The sequence below is a fragment of the Rhineura floridana genome, chromosome 2, assembly GCF_030035675.1.
Source record: "Rhineura floridana isolate rRhiFlo1 chromosome 2, rRhiFlo1.hap2, whole genome shotgun sequence".
Classification (NCBI taxonomy): domain Eukaryota; kingdom Metazoa; phylum Chordata; class Lepidosauria; order Squamata; family Rhineuridae; genus Rhineura; species Rhineura floridana.
The window spans coordinates 232424145-232443654 of NC_084481.1; the positions used below are offsets into that span (position 1 = coordinate 232424145).

The 19510-nt window shown below is 45.1% G+C and overlaps 1 protein-coding gene across 1 annotated transcript in view; it reads left to right on the plus strand.

The window, feature by feature from the left end:
* The first annotated feature begins 10117 nt into the window (after positions 1-10117).
* The window catches only part of LOC133378047 (maestro heat-like repeat-containing protein family member 2B), an 82512-nt gene continuing 73119 nt past the window's right edge, over positions 10118-19510 (plus strand). Inside the window, exons 1-6 of the mRNA XM_061612826.1 lie at positions 10118-10225; positions 12172-12264; positions 13138-13284; positions 15432-15501; positions 17303-17419; positions 19195-19268. Coding sequence (XP_061468810.1) covers positions 10118-10225; positions 12172-12264; positions 13138-13284; positions 15432-15501; positions 17303-17419; positions 19195-19268 — 609 coding nt within the window. The remainder of the gene's footprint in view (positions 10226-12171; positions 12265-13137; positions 13285-15431; positions 15502-17302; positions 17420-19194; positions 19269-19510) is intronic.

A 19510-nucleotide genomic window follows, 5' to 3' on the forward strand; every position in this document is an offset into this window, starting at 1 on the left:
CCTGTGATGGTCCTGAGGAAAATCTCCTGAATCTCCGAGTATTTGCTCGGGAATTTGCCTTGTATTGGCCCTAAGAGGAATGATTTTGTAAAAATGCTTTCAACAAACATGTATCACTAAACCTTGCCATTTTGTCTCCTGACCCTTTCTGCTGCTGGCATATGAATGGCATTTATAACATCAGAGAAAATGGATGCATAAAGTGATGCCTGGCACAGAGGAAGCAGACAGTGGAGATGCTTTTCACCCTTTCTCATAATACTAGAACTGGGGTGGGGTGGGGTGGGGTCAACCAATGAAGCTGAATGTCGGAAGACGCAGGCCAGACAAAAGTAGGTGCTTCTTTGTGCAACACAGAGTTTGCTTATTTAAGGTATTTATATGCCACTTAATCATTACAATTTCTAAGCTGCTAAACTAGGGAACTTGCTTCCACAAGATGGCAACCAACCCTGGGGGATTTAAAAGGTAATTAAACAAATTCATGGAGGGCTCAGGGGTGTAGTCATCCAGGGTCTCAGGGGGTCTTAGACCCCTATTTTGGGGGGAGCAGGGTCCCTGTGTCTCCAGATCCTATGAACCAATCAGCATGAACGGGGAGTGTATTAGCCACTGAGAACGGTCTTTTCACTAGCTAACACTCTCCCCATTCATGCATATTGGCTCCTACGGACGTCTTGTTGTGAGAGATGGCATTAACAAGGATCTCATTCTCAACCCAGCATCAAAACAAAAAAAGGAGGGGAAGCTGTGACTACCATGAAGGGACCCTGCTCTTCTGAATTTGCCACTACACTGCTGGTTTATATTTGGCTGGTCTCCACAGGGCTCCAAATCTATCCCAAATATAAATGCAGCTGGGTCAAAAGTGGCCCTGTGCAGTGATAGCTTATTGCTGCGAATCCACAGAGAGAGAGAGAGAGAGAGAGAGAGAGATGACGTTGAGTGGGGGCACAGTCATAGGAGGGGAGACACCTGAGGAAAGAAGGCAGTGGTATCAGGAGAGTGCACAGTTCAATTCCTGGAGAAGCCACCTACCATGAGTCAAGTCCACTAGGGACAAGGGAGAAATTCAACTCAGTTCACATTTCAAGCTGAATCTACCAAATTCGCACTTTCCAAAACAATATGACCACTGAGACACGGTTGTCCTTCAATATTCACACTTCTCTGAATTTTGCGATGCAGTTTCTCCAACCAAAATGCATATGTTAGTGGAAATAGCATACAAAAACTGCATTAGGGGGGGAATGCTTGGGAAAATGTGTACGTTAATCCAAACTGCATATAAAAGTGTGTTTATTGGGAGAAATCTATGCTAAAATGCTGAAGAATTCTCATGAGGATTTAAAAAAATGGAAATGGACTGCCTTCAAGTCAATCCTGACGTATGGCGACCCTCTGAATAGGGTTTTCATGGCAAGTGGTATTCAGAGGGGGTTTACCATTGCCTTCCTCTGAGGCTGAGAGGCAGTGACTGGCCCAGGGTCACCCAGTGAGCTTCATGGCTGTGTGGGGATTCGAGCCCTGGTCTCCCAGGTCGTAAACAAACCCATAAATTGCTGGAGAGCTGAATTTAAGATTGGAAAAATGAAAGTCTGAGAGAAATGGACAGATCCTTCTATCCCTAGTTGCCACCCCTTTGCAACAGACCCGTAGGGTTTGGGGCAATGAGGGAATTCCAGCGCTGACATCCCCTCCCCCAACTCCTAACAGCTATTAATCACTTCCGGCCATGTGAAGTACCTCCAGCGTATAAGTCTCTTAATACCAGTTGCTGGGAATGACAAGCCCTCCTGTACTCATGCCCTGCTAGTGGGCTTCTGCCATTACCTGGTTGGCCACTGTGAGATCAGGATGCTGGACTAGATGGGCATCTGCCCTGTTCCCACAAATGAATTGAATTGAATTGAAACTTTATTTTTACCCCGCCCTTTTTCCAAACTGGAACTCAGGGCGGCTTACAAATAAAACTACATGTAGTTAAAAACATAGAAAAACATACAATTAAAATACAATTAAACTATGCACAACCTTAAAACCGTAAAAGGCACTTAAAAATCTAAAAACAATTTAAAATAATACAGATAATAATATAAAACAATAAAACAAGCCTTGTAAAGCCCAATCCTAAACACCTTCTATCCCAAAAGCCTGTCGGAATAAAAAAGTCTTTACTTGCCGACGGAAGGATGGCAAGGAGGGGGCCATTTGTGCCTCCCTAGGAAGGGAGTTCCAGAACCTAGGAGCAGCCACCAAGAAGGCCCTATCTCGCATCCCCACCAATCGCACTTGTGAGGGTGTTGGGACTGAGAGAAGGGCCTCTCCTGAAGATCTCAGGGCCCGGGCAGGCTCGTATAGGGAGATATGGTCTGACAAATAGCCTGGACCTGGGCCATATAGGGCTTTAAAGGTCAAAACCAGCACTTTGAATTGTGACCGGAAACAAACTGGCAGCCAGTGGAGTGGTTGTAACAAGAGAGTTGTATGGTCCCTGAAACCAGCCCGTTAACACTGGCTGCAGCTCTTTGTACCAGTTTAAGTTTCCGAACAGTCTTCAAAGGCAGCCCCACATAGAGCGTGTTACAGTAGGCTGTTCTTATGTTAAGAAACACAGGGAGGTGTGGAGTTGCTTGTTGCATTATAAAGGGCATCTGTAACTTGGTCTGCCAAGTTTTGCAATGAGGAATGCCTCGGATAATGATCATCCCTGTCCAGGGGGTGGCATCTGACAGCTTGAAGAAGAGGCACTATTATTTATGGCTCTTCAATACAGAACCCCATCAGCAACTACCAACAGAGTTACTTTGTTGCCTTTCAGAGATTTACGACTATATCGGCTTCCATTTGGAATGCATGCAAAATGCCAACCTGGTGGCTCAAGGCATCTTTAGGTTGGTTGGACAGCTGAACATTAAAGCAGCCATCAGTGCTTTGGTGGAGATCCTGAAGGAGGTAAGAGGAATCCAGGACACAAAATCAACAGCATGGGGTGTCCAAAGGCTTTATTCTGAATCCCACTGCAAGAGTTTTTAGCGCTATCTGGACTGACCTTTCTGGCTGGTTAAAACTGACAATTGTGCAAAATGCTATTTCTTAGTGTAGGACCACTCATCACAAAGAACACCTAAAAATGTCAGTTCTGTGTCAGAATGTCCCTCCTGGTTAGTTAGGTCCTACTATGTAGTTCTATGGAAGTGCGTATGATGCTTTTATCCAGGGCCGGCACCAGGCATGACTGGACCTCTGGGCACCAGCCTGCCCTGGGTGCACAGCTCCTGCCTGTTCCACCTACCTCTCTCCTGTGTTCTGCTGCTGCGTGCCATCAACCAAGATGGCGGTAGGGGCATCAGCCCCTGAAAAAAGCCTCTACTGCCATCTTGATTGATGGCAGCCCTGCGTGCACAGCGCATGCAGCAGTAGAACACAGGAGAGAGATAGGTGGAGTGAGTGAACGGGCAGGCAGCCTGGAAGCTCCGTCCCTGTGATCCATGGCAGGGACCCTGCCGTGGATTGCAGCAGGGGAGCGCTACTCTCCCACCCTAACAAGGGGCCCTTCAGGGGCCACTCTGGGCTGCAGGGGCCCTCGGCCAAGGCCCGACTTGGCCACCCTTTGGCACCGGCCCTGCCTTCATCATTGAGGTTTCAGCATTGCCTTAAAATCCATCTTTTCACCTAGGGTTTTAGGGTAAATTAGGCTGGATGGCGAGACCAGCTAAAATTGACATTTTCCATTGCTGTAGCAATATAGTCATTTCATGGGATAGTGCTTTAGTTGGTTTTATCATTGTCCTGTGATTAGTTTTACTGTTGTTTATTGATCTTGATGGACAAAGGACAGTGTTGAAATGTAGCAAAGAAATAAACAGACTTGCCCCCATGCACTTGTGCCTCTAGGGGTGTTTACATGTTACATTAAACAAACGTGCGCCCTGTGAACGAATAGCTGAGCTTGTATACTGGTACATTTATTCACATGTAAGATTCAATGAGTGAACAGTCTGTTTACCTGCGTGCACAATACCTGAGCTGTACATATAATCAGTTGCACACTCCTTCACAGAAACACTTGTACGTGTGTAGAGAAAGATATTAAAAGCCTGCTTAAATAATTTTAAAAACTCAACAGGAAGGGGGCCAAGCAAATTTTCCCTGAGAGGGTATTCCAAAACCTTGGTGCCAACCCCAAGAATGCCTTGTCTCTCATGATCACTCACTTGGCCTGTCGCAAGGAAGGCGCAGAGACCGGGGCCTCCGGGGCATATCATAATGCCTGTGCAGGCTAATATGGAACTAGGCTCTCCCTGAGACACCTGGGGTCCAAAATTGTTTAGGCGGTGCAGTTTCATAGCATTCAGGTTCCTGAAATGAATGACTGGGGGTTTGCCGGCATAAACCACAGGCTTTTCTGAGTTGTGCATGCCCAATCTGGGGTGGGGACCTCCAGTTCCTCTTTCTGGCCCTTGGGATACTACCCAGGCCACCTACTGGCCCTGCTCTGCTCTGTCCTCAAGTGCTTTATCCTGGCTTAAACGTGTTCTTAAACTGTAGCAATGCCTCTTGCTTACTCTAATGGAGCTCTCTCTCTCTCTCTCTCTCTCTCTCTCTCTCTCTCTGTGTGTGTGTGTGTGTGTGTGTGTGTGTGTGTGAGAGAGAGAGAGAGAGAGAGAGAGAATTCTGGCTTTTGCATGGCTGGGTTGAAGCTCACTGCCGAAGGAAAGCATCAAACCTATCACTCTGCCCACTTTTGCCTCTGGACCTGCCCACCACAGCCCTAGAAAGTTATCCATGGAGGAAGTTGCCCTTTGGGTTGAAAATGTTTCCCTTCTCCTACCCTGGATAAAAAGCAAAGCCTCTTCTCAAGTCACCCATGGATAGAAAGACAAGACTTCACGAAAATAGCATTCGCAGACAAACCGACCGGCGATCATTCCTTTATACTTCCTGCTTTCTTAGGAAGCGCCCGAGAGAATCAGCCGACAAGCCAGGGCAGTCCTCCTCTCCCTGGCAAGCTGTCATTTCAACGATGTGATGTACGAGCTTCAACGGAATGTCAGGACAGGGACGCTCCCTCACCGAATGGTGTTTCGGACCCTAGCAAGCCTGGCTTCTCGCTATGGTATGGATCCCTCCTTGCTCTTCATTCATTCATTCTTCAAGGATGCTCTTGTTATTGTTTAAAGCCCTAAACAACTTAGGCCCCCAAAACATGAAAGACCACCTCCTTCCCTGCAGACCCCCTCAGATGTCAAGATCAGCAGAGTGGGGTCTCTTGGTAGTTCCACTGCCCTCAGAAGTTTGGAGGGTGGCACCAGAGAGGGTGTTCTCCCTGGGAGCCCCTAAGCACCTCCTTCCCTACGGACGCTCTCGGGTGTTGAGATCAGCAAGGGGGCACTTTTGGTAGTTCCGCCACCCTTGGAAGCTCGGGGGTTGGTGGCCTGGGAGAGGGCCTTCTCTGTGGTAGCCCCTAAGTTGTGGAACTCCTTCCCCACCTAGATGCGTCTGGCCACTTCATTGTATATATTTCGGTGAATGCTGAAGACGCACCTCTTTAACTTGGCCTTTGACACCCAAGATGTATATTTTTAGGACCCACCCTATTCTCTGTGACGTAGTTTAGGTTGTTTTTAACTGTTTTAATTGTGTGTTTTAAAACTGTTGTAACCTAGAAGCTAAAATGATGAAACTGAGGTTATCATACTTTGGACACATCATGAGAAGACATGATTCACTAGAAATGACAATAATGCTGGGAAAAACAGAAGGGAGTAGAAAAAGAGGAAGGCCAAACAAGAGATGGATTGATTCCATAAAGGAAGTCACAGACCTGAACTTGCAAGATCTGAACAGGGTGGCTCATGACAGATGCTCTTGGAGGTCGCCGATTCATAGGGTCACCATCAGTCGTAATCAACTTGAAGGCATATAACAACAAACCCTGGGACCTCTGGATAATGAATTCTAATAACAATAATAAGTCAGGGGACACCAACCTTTCTGGACCAGACAGCACATTTCAAATTCTGAGAGAGTGTGGGGGGCACCAGTCACAAAATGGCTGCCGTGGGTGCGGTGGCATAATACAAATGGCTGTCATGGGAAGTGTGACTTAACACATAATTAGAGAATAGTCATAGTGAAGCTTTTCCCATAATTGTATTTCCATACTAGAAAAGGCTTGACCTGCTGAGTTTCTGCCATCGTACAGCTGTTAACAGCACAAGAATCTCATTTTTCCGCAATGCCAAACCTAAACCAAAACCCAGGCTGCCATCCTATACCCACTTAACTGGGAGAATGCCACATTAAACACAATGATACTTACTTCTGAGTAGACGTGTATACCATTGTATTGTCAGTTAACTATACAGTGAATTCTTAATGAGTCCTTGGTCTTTAGCTCCTGCAAGGCAGGAAACATGCCTAAGCCTCTTTGCAAAGTTTTCGTATTTGCATTTGGGGGGGAGACAGAGGGATTCTTTAACCCACACTTATTGTGTGGTAGTATTTGCTGCCCTGGGCTCCCTGTGGGAGGAAGGGTGGGATATAACAACAACAACTTCTAGGCACTACCTGATCTCAGGTGAACCCAGCACAGGAAAGATTCATCTTGGTTGCTAGGGAAAAAGAAAGGGCAAACTATAGAGATTCTAAGGACTAGGAAAAAAACACAGAATCGGGAAAAGTGCACTGAAAGGAAGGGCAAAAGAGCAACTCTTTAGGACCCCAAGGATTCTTATGCCTGGTGTCTAAATAATTCAGTTATTAATCACAGCTCTGACTTCACACACTGAACATAAGAAAAGCTTGCTGGATCAGGCCACTGGCCCATCTAGTCCAGCATCCTGTTCTCACAGAGGCCAACCAGATTCCCCTATTGAAAGCCCCAAAGCAGGACCTGGTCACAAGAGCACTCTCCCCTCCTGTGGTTTCCAGCAACTGGTATTTGGAAGCATATTGCATCTGTTTATGGTGGCACGGCACAGCCATCATGGCTAGTAGCCACTGATAGCCTTTTCCTCTGGACAGGCAAGAGCAGCCAGGCTGGCTCAGTTCACAGATATCACGTAGAAAGGTACCTGCACAGTTTGCTCCGTAACTTTCTTTCTAGGCAGGCTAGGAACTAATTTTTTTTAACATGAAAACTCATATCCTGGGCTACCTGCTGGGAGCACCATTAAAGGCACCCATGGATAATGGCTTGGTGACCGCGTCCTAAGTAGCAGAATTCCCTCCCCACAGAGATGCATGTGGAAACAGTTTTTGTTGTGTGCTGAAGACACACCTCTTTACACTGGCCTTTGACAAGTGAGAAACATGCATGTTCTTGGACTCACCCTATTCTGATTATAATTTGTTTTGAACCAAAGTCAGGATCATTCAGACCATGGTATTCCCGATTTCTATGTATGGATGTGAAAGTTGGACAGGGAAAAAAGCGGATAAGAGAAAAATCAACTCATTTGAAATGTGCTGTTGGAGGAGAGCTTTGCGCATACCATGGGCTGCGAAAAAGTCATATAATTGGGTGTCAGAACAAATTAAACCAGAACTGTCACTAGAAGCTAAAATGATGAAACTGGTTATCATACTTTGGACACCATAATGAGAAGACATGATTCACTAGAAAAGACAATAATGCTGGGAAAAACAGAAGGGAGTAGAAAAAGAGGAAGGCCAAACAAGAGATGGATTGAATCCATCAAGGAAGCCACAGACCTGAACTTACAAGATCTGAACAGGGTGATTTATAACAGATGCTACTGGAAGTCACTGATTCATAGGGTTGCCATAAGTCGTAATCGACTTGAAGGTACATAACAACACGTGTTGTAATTGTTGTGACTCGCCCTGGCACCTTATGGTGAAGGGCAGGCAAATCCTCCTCCTCATTTAACTAAACATTGCACGTGTTCTCTTCACTCCTGCAGAGCTCAAGTGTATCCCATTTTTGTCTCTGACCCTTGTATATATAAGGCTGATCGTCAGGTGGCCCGTGATAAGTCACATGAAAGAAGAGATCTGTTATGGTGAGTGGCCAGGGGTGGAGGTGGGAGGAGGATATTCCAGTTTATCCAGTACAATTTCTGACCTACAACTCCTAATTGTACCTTAAATATGCTTTCATTTGGATTCCTGCATTGAGCAGGGGGTTGGACTCAAAGGCCTTATAGGACCCTTCCTGTTCTACGATTCTATGATGCCATGATTTTAAGAAATATCAGCATCTGTTTGGAGGGAGGCAATGAGAGAACAGCCCTTCCCTGTGGGGGCCCCTCTGGTTGCAGAATGCTCTCCCCAGGGAGGCTCGCCTGGCACCGATACATCCTTCTTCCACTGCCAGACAAAGACGTTTTTCTTCTCTTATTGGGGCAACACCAGCAGTCAGTCTTCGCTCATGGTCAAGCTTACACTCACATTAAGTTGGTCCAGTCTGAAGTAATCACTCGTTCTTGTTTTTACTTTTGTTCAGTTATGGAAAATTTCTGTGTGGCAATAAACTATTACTACAAAAACTGGAGAGAATGTTCATTCCCAAGAGAGACGGAATCTCAGCTTTGCAGTCCTGTCATTCCCATCTATCAGCGTCTGGTCAGTGATTGGCTGAATGATGAGGAACCAAAGGTGAGATCTGGGACAGCTTCATCTTACATCCACACTTTACATTTAAAGCAGTATTATACTACTTTGGCTTCCCTCTAAGAATCCTGGGAATTGGAGTTTGTGAAAGTTGCTGAGAGTTGTTAGGAGATGCCTATTCCCCTCACAGAGCTACAATTTCCAGAGTGGTTTTACACCCTCTTCCCAGGGAACTCTGGGAATTGTAGCTCTGTGAGAATAGGCATAAGATGAAATGTGTAGCACCAGGACCCATAGGAGGGCCTTTTCAGTGGTGGCTCTATTCTGTGGAATTTTTCCCACTGAGGTGCATCCAGCCACATTATTGCTTCCTTTAGGAAACAGGTGAAGTCATACCTCTTCTGGCAGGCTTGCAGATAAAGGTATCAGTGACTGAAATAACGTATGAATAATGTGATGATGATGATGCTTATTATGAATTGTATTGATATAACTGTTCTTAACTTTTACAATTTATGGATATTATGTTTTGTATGTTGTCTGTTATTTGTAAACCACTTTGTGGCCATTGGCAAAAGGTAGTATGTAAGATTCTTAATAAACAAAGAAACACCAAGTAGCCAATCACATTTGGTTTTGTGGCGATGGCACAAAGCCAATTCAGAATGAGGGCAGGAAGCCTTGTTTCCACTCTGAATAGGTATCAGGGTGCCAGCTGCGCTGTGAACACTTCTGCCCATCTTTACAGTGCTCTAAAAAGGGTGAGTTCATTTCATAGGAGATGAAAATGTTCATAAAACACAAACACACACAACCTCCGTGTCATAGGTCAGTGTGGATTAGTAAAATGAGCAGAGGATGGTGAACGGTTTAGCCACACACCAGGACACAAGCAAACTATAGACAGAATGGTTTCATTTCACTTCGTTCAGCATTTAAGGCCCTCCTCCGGGTACCAACCCATCGTGAAGCCCGGAGGGTGGTTACTAGATCTAGGGCCTTTTCTGTGGTGGCCCCTGAGTTGTGGAACAGCCTCCCCGAAGAGGTACGCCTGGCGCCTACACTTCTATCTTTCCGGCGCCAGGTAAAAACCTTTTTATGCTCCCAGGCATTTTAATCTTTTAATTTTCTTAATCTTTTTAATCTTGTAATACTAATCCTTTTATCATCTTATATTTTGTTTAATTGTATTTTGTTTTCATTGTGTCTTATATGTGATTTTATTATGATGATGTATGTATTTTATCCTATTATGTTTACCGCCCTGAGAGCTACTTGCTATGGGCGGTATATAAATGCAACAAAATAAATAAAATAAATAAATAAATAAAATTCATCTTAGGACCGCAGTCTTCCTGTTGGAAGCATGGCAACAGGGCTTCTCCTGCTATGGGTCCAGATGATTTTCCTATTAGGATTCTTTTCTGTTAGGGGATAGCTGTTGCACATCCTTGAAAGAGGCACTCCGCTATAAGGAAAATATTTCCATTTGTCTCCTCTGCAGGTTAAGGAGGCACTGCTGAAAGCTCAGTGGCCCATGCTAGGAGTTCTGGTTCGTCATAGACGGAAGCAAGATGAAATAATCAGAAAGATACCACAGGTCCTCCGGGAAAGCAGGATTTTGGACTCGTTACTTGTCGCCAAAGTAAGGGGCCTGTTGTTACTATAACACGGCCTTAACCCACCTGATACCCTCCAGTTGTTTGGCCTGATGGAGTGCCATCAGCCCCAGCCAACACAGCCGCTGGAGAGCTGCTGCTAGCCAGTGTGGACAATACAGAGCTAGATAGGCCAATGGTCTGACTTGGTATAAGGCAGATTCCTATCTTCCTAATAGGGATCTGCTAGAATTGTGCTCAATTCGGATTTGGTACCAAATTTTCCATTAATTTGCTTATTCTCAGTAGCTGAGGATTGGGTTTCAATTTATTTATGTATTTATTTATTGCATTTGTATACCGCCCCATAGCCGAAGCTCTCTGGGTGGTTTACAACAATTAAAAACATTAAAAAGCAATTTAAAAACACATTTTTAAAAAGCAATTTAAAAACACATTTTTAAAAAGCAATTTAAAAACACATTTTTAAAAAGCAATTTAAAAACACATGCTAAAATGTCTGGGAGAAGAGAAAGGTTTTGACCTGGCACCGAAAAGATAACAGTGTGGGCACCAGGCACACCTCATCAGGGAGATCATTCCATAGTTTGGGGGCCACCACTGAGAAGGCTCTCTCCCTTGTTGCCAGACTCCCAGCTTCCCTCCCAGTAGGCACCCGGAGGAGGGCCTTGGATGTGGAGCATAGTGTACGGGTGGGTTCGTGTTGGGAGAGGCGTTCCATCAGGTATTGTGGTCCCAAGCCATGTAAGGCTTTATAGGTCAAAACCAGCACCTTGAATCGAGCTCGGAAACATACAGGCAGCCAATGCAAGCAGGACAGAATTGGTTTTATATGTTCGAACCGTCTGGTCCCTGTTACCAATCTGACCGCTGCATTTTGCACAAGCTGCAGTTTCCAAACCATCTTCAAAGGCAGCCCCATGTAGAGTGCATTGCAGTAATCTAATTTGGAGGTTACCAGAGCATGGACAACTGAAGCCAGGTTATCCCTGTCCAGATAGGGACGTAGTTGGGCCACCAACCGTGGTTGGTAGAAGGCACTCTGTGCCACCGAGGCTACCTGAGCCTCAGGTGACAGAGATGGTTCTAGGAGAACCCCCAAGCTACTAACCTGCTCCTTCAGGGGGAGTACAACCCCATCCAGGACAGGTTAGACATCCACCATCTGGTCAGAAGAACCACCCACTAGCAGCATCTCAGTCTTGTCTGGATTGAGCCTCAGTTTACTAGCCCTCATCCAGTCCATTGTCGCAGCCAGGCACCAGTTCAGCACATTGACAGCCTCACCTGAAGAAGATGAAAAGGAGAAATAGAGCTGCGTGTCATCAGCATACTGATGGCAATGCACTCCAAAGCTCCGGATGACCACACCCAATGGTTTCATGTAGATGTTGAACAGCATGGGGAACAGAACTGACCCCTGCGGAACCCCATACTGGAGAGTCCAGGGTGCCGAGCAATGTTCCCCAAGCACCACCTTCTGGAGGCGACCTGCCAAGTAGGAGTGGAACCACCGCAATGCAGTACCTCCCACTCCCAACTCAGCCAGTCTTCCCAGAAGACTGTAGTGAATGCAGTGAATTTCCACAGCTATTTTTGAAAATGGACTTTTAAAAAAAATCCACCTCTAAAACATGAATTGTAAGAATGATCATTTATCGATATTTCCTTTCAAAACATTGATATTTTGAAAGGAGACAATATTTCCTTCAAAATATCGATATTTCCTTGAAAAATATTGATTTTAATATCAATTTTTTTCCGAGCGAAAAAGAATGACTCTGTAAAAGCAGCGGCTAGCGGATACAGAACGAACTCAAATGAATGCCAGCCTGTTAGGTCAATGGGATGCTTTTGAACCGGCACCAGCCAAGAGGTCCCATCCCTAGGTCCTAATAGTAATAAGGAAACAGGGACTGTTCCACTGAGCCTTTGCTTCTAATCTGTGCAGATGTTGACTCCTTTTTTTTAGAGCCTTAATCTTTTTTTGGATGTCTGCGAGGAGTATCAAACCTCAATACCAAAGAAGATATTCCAGGATGTTTGTGACTTTGTATTCCAGCAGGTAAGATATCAGGGAGCTTGCGATTTCTCTGACCCTAATCTTGGTAAATGGTAGCCCCGCAGGCCCAGGTCAAGCAGGACACCAGCTCTGATATTACCTTTGAAAACATGATGGCTTCTTCATGTAGCGTGTTTCAGAGCTTGGAAAAGTTACTTTTTTGAACTACAACTCCCATCAGCCCAATCCAGTGGCCATGCTGGCTGGGGCTGATGGGAGTTGTAGTTCAAAAAAGTAACTTTTCCAAGCTCTGCGTGTTGTTTGCACAAAGCACCTCCTGTTTGTCTGGGGCCCAATTGAAACCCACCTCAGAGCCCTCGGAAAAAGAGTTGACTTGCCCTACAGTTCCATTGATGGACAGCCCAAGAGCTCCCTCTACTGGCAACCTCTCTAGCCACATACCAGGCTGCAGAAGGATTGCAAGCTACCTCTCACAGGAAAGTTAGGGATGATTTCAAAGCAACCTTCCAAAGGATGGGCAAATCTGTCCATTTTGGTTTCTCTCAGTTTCCCAACTTTAAGTTCAGTTTGCCACATTTCCACACGTGTTTGCAATACATTTTATTTAAAGTCCTCGTGAAAGGTCATCAGCATTTGAGTGCAAATTTCTCCTAAAATCCACATTTGTATGCATTTTTGCAAGCAATTTTTCCCAATAGAACGCAATTTTCATATTATTTTCACTAAGCATTCCTGACAGATGTCTGTCCAACTGGAGAAGTGCACTTCCAGATTTGGAGAAGAGAAAGTATAGAAGGTTTGCTGTTCCTATATTGTTTTGGAAAGTGCAAATTAGATAAGTTTGTATTTAAATATGAACTGAATCAAATTTCTCCGCAGTCCCTATACCTACCTAAATTTCTTTATCTGTTCTAGGCTGTACCACGTGATACTTCAGTACAACAATTAAAGATGCCCCAGAAGGTTATGGAAAAGTTCATCCACCAGGGTTGGAACCAAGGAACCCAAAAGACCACAGCAGAAAGAGACGTCCAAGAAGGAGAATCATCTTCATGTGATCTGGTAGCTTACATGGGAACACAGGAAAAGGCCTTATTTTGAGTCAGACCACTGGTCAGTCTAGCTCAGTACTGTCTGCACTGACTGGCAGCAGCTCTCCAATGTTTTAGGCAGGGGTCTTTCTCAGCCCCTACCTTGAGTCACCAGGGATTGAACCTGGATCCTTCTGCATGCAAAGCAGATGCTCTGACACTATGGTCTATGGTTCTTCCCCTACTTTGTATCTCACTTATTTATTTAATAGGCTTTTGGACCTTTTATTTAAACCTATGGGCCCGTCCATACACTGTATAATCTGCAGTGTTATAGCTTTGGTCCTCATTAATTCACTGTCATCCATATGACGTTGCAAGCTAGTATGGATTTTCAAGTTCACAAATCCGCATTAGAAATACCACAGAAAAAACGATATGCTTTCCTAAACCGATAATCAATCGCATGAACGTCCATGTGCAATGCCGAAGACTTTCCTGCAATAGGCAGTCCATGGGCATTCCTCCATCATATGCCAAGCCCCCTGTCTCCTTCCCATCCAAGAGCACATCCACAAACCTGCGCATGAGTGGGAATTTAAAAAAAAAGATATAAATTTCTGCGCTCTTCCAAAAAAGTGTGCAAAAAGCAAATCACCATTATGGCCCAATCGCTGAAAAGGGGTGGACTTAGGGGAGTGGCCAGTGCTAAAGCAATTTAGACAAAAAAAACCCCACACGTATAGATGCTTGATAATTGGGTTTTCACAATAATCCGATTATAAACAGGACATGTATGGATCTCGAGACCAGCAACCAAATATGGAAAACGTGGATGTTGTGCTTAGATGTGGATGGGCCCTTAGTTTATTTAAAGGAGTTTCATACAGCTCCAGAAGTTAACAAAGCAGTTCCCATTATAAGACCCATAAAATTCAATAAAACAAGATCACAGCAACCAAAGGCAACAGGAACTGACAACAGTGATCAGGGAAAGCTTGAGCTAACAGATAAGTTTCTAGTTTTATTTATTTTACTATTTGATTTATATCCTGCCCTTCCTCCCAGCAGGAGCCCAAGGCGGCAAACAAAAGCCCTAAAAACATCAAAACATCATAAAAACAAACTTTAAAACACATTAAAACAAAACATCTTTAAAAACGTTTCTTAAAAAAAGCTTTTAAAACATCATCTAAGATTAAAAACATTTTTTTAAAAAGAAGCTTTAAGAACATATTAAAAAGCAATTCCAATACAGATGCAGACTGGGATAAGGTCTCTACTGAAAAGGCTTGCTGAAAGAGGAAAGTCTTCAAAAGGCACCGAAAAGATAACAGAGATGGCGCCTGTCTAATATTTAAGGTTCTTCCTGTTGTTGTTGTTGTTACCTAAGGGGTCAATGGCTCACCTCCTCCTCCTGCCTGTCTTTGTTGTTTTGGGGGGCCATGGCAGCTCATTGGTGCCACTACCACTACCTCCTCCTCCACGCTCGCTCATCCTTCCAGCAGCTGGAGGCTGTGGCTCTGGGTGCTGCGCCACGAGCCCTTCCACAGCCACCATATCGTGGACTCACACAGCTGAAAAGGCCCTCTCTCTTGTCACCACCTTCCAAGCTTCCCTCAGAGGAACGACCTGGAGAAAGGTCTCAGAAGATCTACGGTTCTGGATAGGTTGATATTGTGAGAAGAGTATTGGTGTCCTGAGCCATAAAGAGCTTTTTAGGTCAAAACTAACACTTTGAATTGGGCTCAGAAGCATAGTTGATGGCAGAAACACCCTGCCATTGGTACCTGCCTGAGCATTCCACGTGCTAGGCACCATAGTCCCTGCTCTACACCTCCACCAGACAGACCTCAGATGTTACCCATTGTAGGGTCAGGAGGGCCCTGCTACACACTGAAGTGTCCTGGATGGTCTTTTTAAAAAATATTTTGAAATTGTTAACCACTTAGAAGCTGCAGCAAACCTTTCACTATACGATGACGAAACTCTGTAAGGGCCCAGATAAAATTGCTCTTGGGCAGAGCAGAAAAACAGATCCGCCCTGCAGGCCCCCAGTTAATGTACGTATTTTTGGAACTAAATCCCAGTTGGAGGGCCTTGTTAGTGATGGGCCCTTTCCTGATCTGAAAAGATGGCTCCTTCATGCTAACAGCTTCCTTTTCCTGCTTCCCACAGTCACCTTCTGAACATCAGCAGCTCTGCAAGGATCATCGGAACATACTCATGGATGCATTTGGCCACTTAAGTAAGGACCTGAGGAGTGAATCTGTGGCCCTCTAGTAGGGATGGGTGAGAATTTCAATTCAGTTCGCATTTCAAGCAGAATGTATCAAATTCGCAATTTCCAAAACGCAGCCATCCTTCAAAATTTGCACTTATTAGAATTTTAGGATGCAGTTCACCAACTAAGCAATATCTACAAAAAGGCATATGCTAGGGGCAAATGTGCATAAAAATGAATATATGAATGAAAATAAAAAGGCCTGATATGATGAAAAATGGCTTGCAAAAATCTGTAAAAACTGCCTACAAAATGTGTTTATTTGGAGAAATTCGCACTAAAATGGTGGAGAATTTTCATGAGGATTTTTTTTAAAAAAAATTGCAGATCGCTGCAGAAATGTAGAGAACTGAATTTAACATTAGAAGAGTGAGAAACTGAGAGAACCGAAATCGATAGATCTTTCCATACCTACCCTCTAGGCATTGCTGGACTACAGCTCCCAGCATCCCTAGCCACATTCACCATGTTGGGTGGGGCTGATGGGAGTTGGAGTCCAACAACGTCTAGAGCAGCCTTTCCCAACTAGTGGGCCACCAGATGTTGTTGGACCACAACTCCCATCTTTCCTGACCATTGGCAATGCTGGCTGAGGCTGATAGGAGTTGTGGTCCAACAACAACTGGTGGCCCACTAGTTGGGAAAGGCTGGGCTAGAGTGTCACAGGTCCCATATCCCCAGACCAGAAGCCTGAAAGGCAGACCTACAAGTCTCATTTCCTTCTTGGTTTTCCTCGGAAAATCAGTCAGTTTTGTTTTCTGTCAGTTTCTTGTTTTTTTCAGTCTTAAGTTCATCTCCACACATCTATTTGCATTTTTTAAAAAGTCCTCTCATCAGCATTTTAGTCCAAATTTCTCCTAATATACAGGGCCGACACCAAGCAGCAGCTAGCCCCTCCTTAGGGTGTGGGGGTAGCACTCCCCTTCCACGATCCTCGGCAAGGTTGACTTCTGACCCTGCCACAGATCACACAGACGGAGCTCCCAGCTCCCCTACAGATCGTGCAGGCCTGCAGCTCCTGCCTGCTCCACCTGCCTCTCTTCCCTTTCTGTGAATGCCCTGTGCACTCTGCGCACAGCTGCCATCAACCAAGATAGCAGCAGAGGCTTCTCTAAAGGCCTGATGCCCCTACTGCCATCTTGATTGATGGCGGGCATGTGCGCGCACACAGTATAGCGTACATGCATGCATGCCATCAATGAAGATGGTGGGGGGGGTATTAGCCCTTTAGAGAAGCGTCCACCACCATCTTGGTTGATGGCAGCGACCTGCACACCCAGCACACAGAGCATTCACAGAAAGAGAGAAGAGGTAGGTGGAGCGGTCCTGCACAGTCTGTGGGGGGTGCTGGGAGCGGGGGGCCCAGGGCAGGCTGGTGCCCAAGGACCCAGTCATCCCTGGCACCAGCCCTGCTAATATGCATATCTTTGGGTGCAGTTTGGCCTGATATAATGCACTTTCGTACGCTAGTTTCACTAATATATGCACTATCATTCACACTTTACCCTAACATGTGCACTTTTGTACATATTATGTGGCTGAAGAAATGGACTGCAAAATTCAGAGAAGGGCGACTTTCAAAGGATGGCTGCATTTCAGTTCATTTTGGGAAATGTGAATTAACCGGGTTCACCTTTAAATGCGTACTGAATTTCTCCCCATCTTAGGTCTTAGATACTTGCAAAATAATAATGAGGACTTGAAGTCAGTAATCAGGATTCTGAGAGGCTTGACTCCCCTGAAGATGTCCTGTCTTCCCTTGCAGTCTGCTGCTGTCCTGCTGATGCTCTGGACTTCTTGCAGACTCAGATGAAGGATGATACCGAACGGATTCGTGTGGGATTTTTAAGGAATCTAAACATGATTGTCAGCAGCGATGAGCGTAAGCAGCAAAGGCCACAATCCAAATCACCCTCATAGATGCATAGAAGAGTAACGCTTAGCATTCAGTACAGCCCTTTGGAGCAAGGCCGGGCAGGCTTCAGTCTTGGGGCTTTTACTTTGTTGTTTACGGGAATGCTCAAAGTCCATCAGTCAGTGCAAAATACTTGCTCCGCGGGACAGACACAGAGCTTGGAAAAGTTACTTTTTTGAACTACCGTCAGCCCCAGCCAGCATGGCCACTGGATTGGGCTGATGGGAGTTGTAGTTCAAAGAAGTAACTTTTCCAAGATCTGGACAGACACATACCTCACGGTGCAAGCCAGTGAAAGAGACCACCTGGGAAAGGGCCATGGGTCAGTGGTAGAGCAAATGCTTTGGTTGCAAAAGGTCCCAGCTCCAGTCCTTAGAATCTCCAGGTAGGGTCAGGAACGATCTCTTGGAGAGCTGTTGCCACTCAGTATAGACAATCCTGATCTGGATGCATCAGTGATCCGACTCAGTAATGAGAAACAACAGACAAAATGGCAGGAAACCCCCAAACAATGAAAATGGTATCAAAATGATTTCTGAGTAGACAAAGGCAAGACTGCATGTAAAATGTGTGTGTGTGGGGGTGGGGGTGTTAGGCAGCCTCTGTTGTGTAACAATGTTTTTTTTTAATAATATGTTTTTAACCCTTTTTTTAAAGATGTTTCTAAAGCTTTTTTAAAATGTTTTTAACATTGTTTTGTTTTAATGTATTTTAAGGTCTTTTTATGATGTTTTAAAGTGTTTTTAGCATTTCTGTTTGCTGCCCTGGGCTCCTGCTGGGAGGAAGGGGGGGATATAAATATAACGACAACAACAAACAACAACAATAATAATTGCAAACCATTTGTTCAAACGCTTCAGATTATTATGATGAGCAATTCTCCATTTTGTTCTGATGAAGCACGAAACGGGATGCAATCCCTGAGATCTTGTCATACAACATAATTTGGTGTAATGGTTACACAACACTGACTCCCATGTTCATTTTACATGCAATCACTTTTTATACCATTTTCATTGTTTTGGATTCCTGTTGTTTCATATACCCTTGGGGACCTTCTCCTTTTGCTTCTGGCCGCATCTGCGCTAATATTCAAAGCGGTATCATAGCACTTCAAACAGTCATGGCGTCCTCCAAAGAATCCTGGGAAGTGTCATTTGTGAATGGCACTGTTAGGAGACCCCCTCTTCCCCTCACAGAGCTACAGTTTTCAGAGTGGTTTAACAACCAATCCCTCCTCTTAAGGAACTCTGGGAATGGTAGCATTGTGAGAGGAATGGGCGTCTCCTAACAGCTCTCAGCAGGATCCTTTGGGGGAAAACATGACTATTCAAGTGGTATAAATGTATAGTGCAGACTGAGCCTCTGACTCAGTGTAAGACAGTCTCTCATGCTCCTGAGTTGGTGGACTCTCCTTTGTTAGAGCTTTGCAAGCAGAAGTTAGATGGGCACCTATCAGGGATGTTGTAATAGTAGTTTCCGGCATCAACAAGGGGGCTGGACTAGATGGCATTTGAGGTTCCTTCTGACTTGATGATTCTATGCCCCTAGCTCCAACTTAACATGAAGTTTGGCCTTTCGACAAAGAGAGAGAGAGAGACTTTTTTGAGAGCTGGAGACACTCTGAACCGGTTTTGTGGGGTGTGTGTGTATTGTTTCACAAACCTTAGTGTGAGATATATCTGGTGCCATTCATATCAGAGCCCCACTGAAATCCTCTGTGCCTCTCCGGTCTCTTCTAGCATGCGGGACCAGAAATAAGAAGCGCCCAATTGTGGAAGCAGTTAAATGTCTTCTGGATGACCACCGTGAAGGGGTAAGGCCAGGGAAGGGGCTCTTCTGGAGCACTGGAATCTCACCACCTTAACACACAGCTTTCTTGGCAAACAGTACTGGAAGCGAGGATTGCCACTTTTTTTTTTTTTTACTGACCCTCAGGGTGCTGGGGCCACTGCTTATATCTGCCCCGACACACATACTCTGCTACCTTTTTTTGACTGGAAGGATCTAGATTCCTTGGGCATCTAGCACCCTCCAAGCAGTGTCAGGGGCCATCCT